Source organism: Seriola lalandi, unplaced genomic scaffold (genome assembly GCF_002814215.2).
Source record: "Seriola lalandi dorsalis isolate HSWRI2012SDOR001 ecotype SW California unplaced genomic scaffold, Sedor1 jcf7180002054297, whole genome shotgun sequence".
Taxonomy (NCBI): Eukaryota; Metazoa; Chordata; class Actinopteri; order Carangiformes; family Carangidae; genus Seriola; species Seriola lalandi.
In genome coordinates, this window is record NW_019524850.1 from 415,900 (window position 1) to 419,486 (window position 3,587).

Genomic DNA, 3,587 nt, shown 5'->3' on the forward strand with positions numbered 1-3,587 from the left:
ACCCCCCCATTTATGTACAATTTTAACTCACCAGCCAGTGCACTTGAAGCAGGAAATCTCATGCGTGGGCAATTCAATGCTGACAAGATAAGGCGGGAAATCTCACAAAGCACAGTTCCTGTGCATCATCAGCAATGATAAACCACGCTGTTCTGCTGCTGATTGTCAACCCTCCTACAGATCACAGCCACTTGCTGGGAGTAATTTACATTCAGTAGCCTGATAATTGGAGACCACTGTATACTCGCAAAGCCTCTGCATGAAAATGTTAGTGAATCCCTGTTGTAATACCATACACACTCTAAGTGAGTGAATAGTGAGTGACATGTATATGTTGTAGTTTTTTTTTTTTTTTTTTTTTTAATAAATAGCAAAATTGGTCAGTGTACATGCATAGAATTGGGAATACACACCTGTGAAGTTGACATTGCGGATGTACTTGAGCAGCAGTGTGCCGTTGATGGTGTCCATCTTGGAGCAGAGGCCAACTTTTCCAGGACAGAGGTCTCTGTGCATGTTGTGCAGAGCATGAGCCATGGCATAAACTGCGTCAATCACAAACTGTACCTTCCCCTCCTGCTCGTAGGATGAATCTTTCCCGATCCGCTCGTGGTCTAAAAAAACAAACATTAACAACACAAAAATTCCAACTCATGAAATTATGCCCCACACGGGACTGACTTGATTTCTTCATAATTAATTGCATTTTATGATCACCATTTTAGGTTTAACTTATATATGTTCCGATGCTGTGTTTTACTGGCAATCAAGACCAGAATATGTCATGAATGAAAAGCTGCTCCACAATCAGTCAAAAATGTAAGAACTAAACAATGATTGCTAGATGTGTAAAATCAAGCAAATGATAGCCTTTCAAAAGGCCTGATTACTCAATTGTGAACTCGTCTTTTTTTTTTCACCATATTTAATTTATTTAGAGATTGGCATTGATGTGCATATTAACCACTAATTATATGCTATTTCTTCTAGACATCAATCACCGAATCTCCTTCCACAAAATCCAAAATGGCCTCGTGTGCAGCCTTTCTCATTATGGTCTGTCGATCACTGATTAGACCCACTCAAGATTATTCAACACAACTCTCTCAGTTCATACATCCTAATCTGCCTTTCTCATTGCACCTAAAAGGCTTTGCAGTACTGCATAGCACCATCCAAAGATCTTTCAGAAAGGTTAAACCGAGCAAAGGCTTGTCAATACAAATGTGAATTGGAAATGTTACTTGGGAACGCTCTCTGAGGACTCCCAGGTCTTGTTTATATGATCTCCTAGTGTTTATCCCCACAAAGTCACGTGCCACCTCACATCTATTAATCAAGAGCAGAGAGTGTGATAGAGTGGTGGAGGAGGAGTGGAAGACACGGCAAGACAAGCCTAATCATTCTCCACTATTAATGTAATTAGTTATGACAGGTGTATATTAATCATGGCCGGGGTTGTTCTAATACTTGTGAAAATGTGTTAATCGCCAAGCAAGGTTTCAATTAGTGGCTTAATCTTTTTATTGCCAATGCCCTGCCAGACAAGTTAAACAGAAAGAGTGACAGCAGGATACTGGTACTGCAGTAAGTAATATACACCAACAGCAACAAGTGACAGGAGTGATAGGAAACCTTTAAAGTAAAGCTTCATTAGAAATATACCGTAGTTTACAAACATCAGTCGTTCTGCTATGAGTATTGTTTGCTTATTTGGTTTTGTTAAAATTAAAAGAAGAACTGCAGTATAAATTCAAGTTAAAACCTGTTGTTGATTATAGAATTTTCCATGTGTTAAGTGGTAATCAAAATCCTTTGTTTACTTACTGAGGGGTAGCCTCACTTGTTTGCAACTAAAGCTTTTTGTGCCCTCAAAACCTGCATCAGAGTTGTTTTTTTATTTTAATTATTTAATTATTAAATCTCAGAATAAAATGGTAAGAATTATCACAACAGGAACAGGACAAACTCTCACCGATTTCACACTTTGTTCGATCACAGATTTTAGTGCTGCCACAGCTGCGGTGAAGAGGGCTGAGTAAACAGACACTCCACATGTGCTCTGCTTTAAATGTCTTTTATTTATAACCCATTTTAACACTGTCATTCTTTCCTCATAGTGTGCTGCTCATTGCTCTCTTTCCCTATGAATGCAAGGGGATTACAGACTGATTCAATCTTAAATTAGTTGTCTGCAGTGTTATTGCTTTGAATGTGACTTCATGTGAATTACAGAGCAATGCAAACGAATCCCCCCAGGAAATATGATATATTTTATAATCAGACACGGCGAAGACAAGTGATTGTTGAAGTTACAGATAAAATTCGATGCTTTTTTATTCTTTGTGACAAGAGCTTATTGAAGTCAAACCAAAAATCCTGATATTTTGTAATAGAGGTTCATTTGCATCGATTCAATAGACAGTCTGTGTCAGTCTGTTTCCCTGTGCTTTGAGGGTTGATGCTTTTGTAGAATAGTTAAATCCCCTGATTTTGAACTCCGCTCAACTTGAGGGAAAAATATGTTTGGAAATGGAGTAATTTACTATTACATCACCTCATTTTTTTTCTTCATACCATTAAAGAAGGACTTAAAATAATAATTCTGAATAATAGCTCACATCAATAACACTTAATGTGGTAAAGTGGAAAGAGTGACCATAATCAATTTGGTGCGCTAATGGGTGTGGGCTTTTGCAGACTGCTTCCTAATAACTGAAGAATTGTTTGGTGATAATTGTACCTAAATATATATTTTATAGGATATGCTATGTCTTTATGTCATTGATTTCAGGTAAGGTAAACGTCCCTGTTATTCAACAAATGCTTGGTTCTTTTTCAGGGTGTCATTCACAAGTTTGCATCAACACAAGCGCCAACACAAGCCAATGTAAACAATGCCTCATATTCAGAGAGCGAAAACACAATATGAAGCAGTTGATAAAGAGGAATCATGTTTTGTAAGATGTCTGTGGCAGGAATTTCTTATCTCAATAGAGACACTTCATTTTAACAAGTGCTAGCTTTAAACAGATGAATAGTTTTTGTTTGTCTTGTTATTATATGCTCCCCAGTATTTGCTCGCTTAGAAGAGGCAATTTAACATCAGTGACAAGGCTCTGAATGTTTAAAGAGCTTGAATATTGGCACTTACTCTACAAATGTGTGCTACAGGCAAAATGAAGCTGGAATAGGCAGTCCATCTCTTTTTGTGGCTGTCACAGCCTTTCTCCTTTTAATCTCCCTCTCTCTCTTGCTCTTTGAACCACTCGCTTTCTTGCTCTCTCTCTTTTACACATAAATATAGAGATATTTGGCTCATTTATGAAATGTGTCAGTGGTCTGCCAGCCAGAAGGGCCTATTAGGGTTGCACGGTATACCGGTACCAGTATAGTACCGCGATACTAGAGTTTTGAAAACGGTACTATACCAGCATTTAAAAACAAACGGTACTTTTATGTCATTTTATTGAATGCAAATGAATTGGTAAATTGGAGCCTGTCTCTTTAAGCACTGCGAGGCCAGCGAGTGTGACGTATGACTCGCATGTTTAGACTGAGGAGGAGAGAGAAACGACAAGTCGCGT

At 38.1% G+C, this 3,587-nt stretch overlaps 1 protein-coding gene across 1 annotated transcript in view; it reads right to left on the reverse strand.

The window, feature by feature from the left end:
- grm4 (glutamate receptor, metabotropic 4) overlaps positions 1-3,587 on the reverse strand; it is a 175,871-nt gene that overhangs the window by 21,402 nt on the left and 150,882 nt on the right. The window contains exon 7 of the mRNA XM_023406264.2: positions 414-614. Within this exon, the coding sequence (XP_023262032.1) occupies positions 414-614 (201 nt within the window). The remainder of the gene's footprint in view (positions 1-413; positions 615-3,587) is intronic.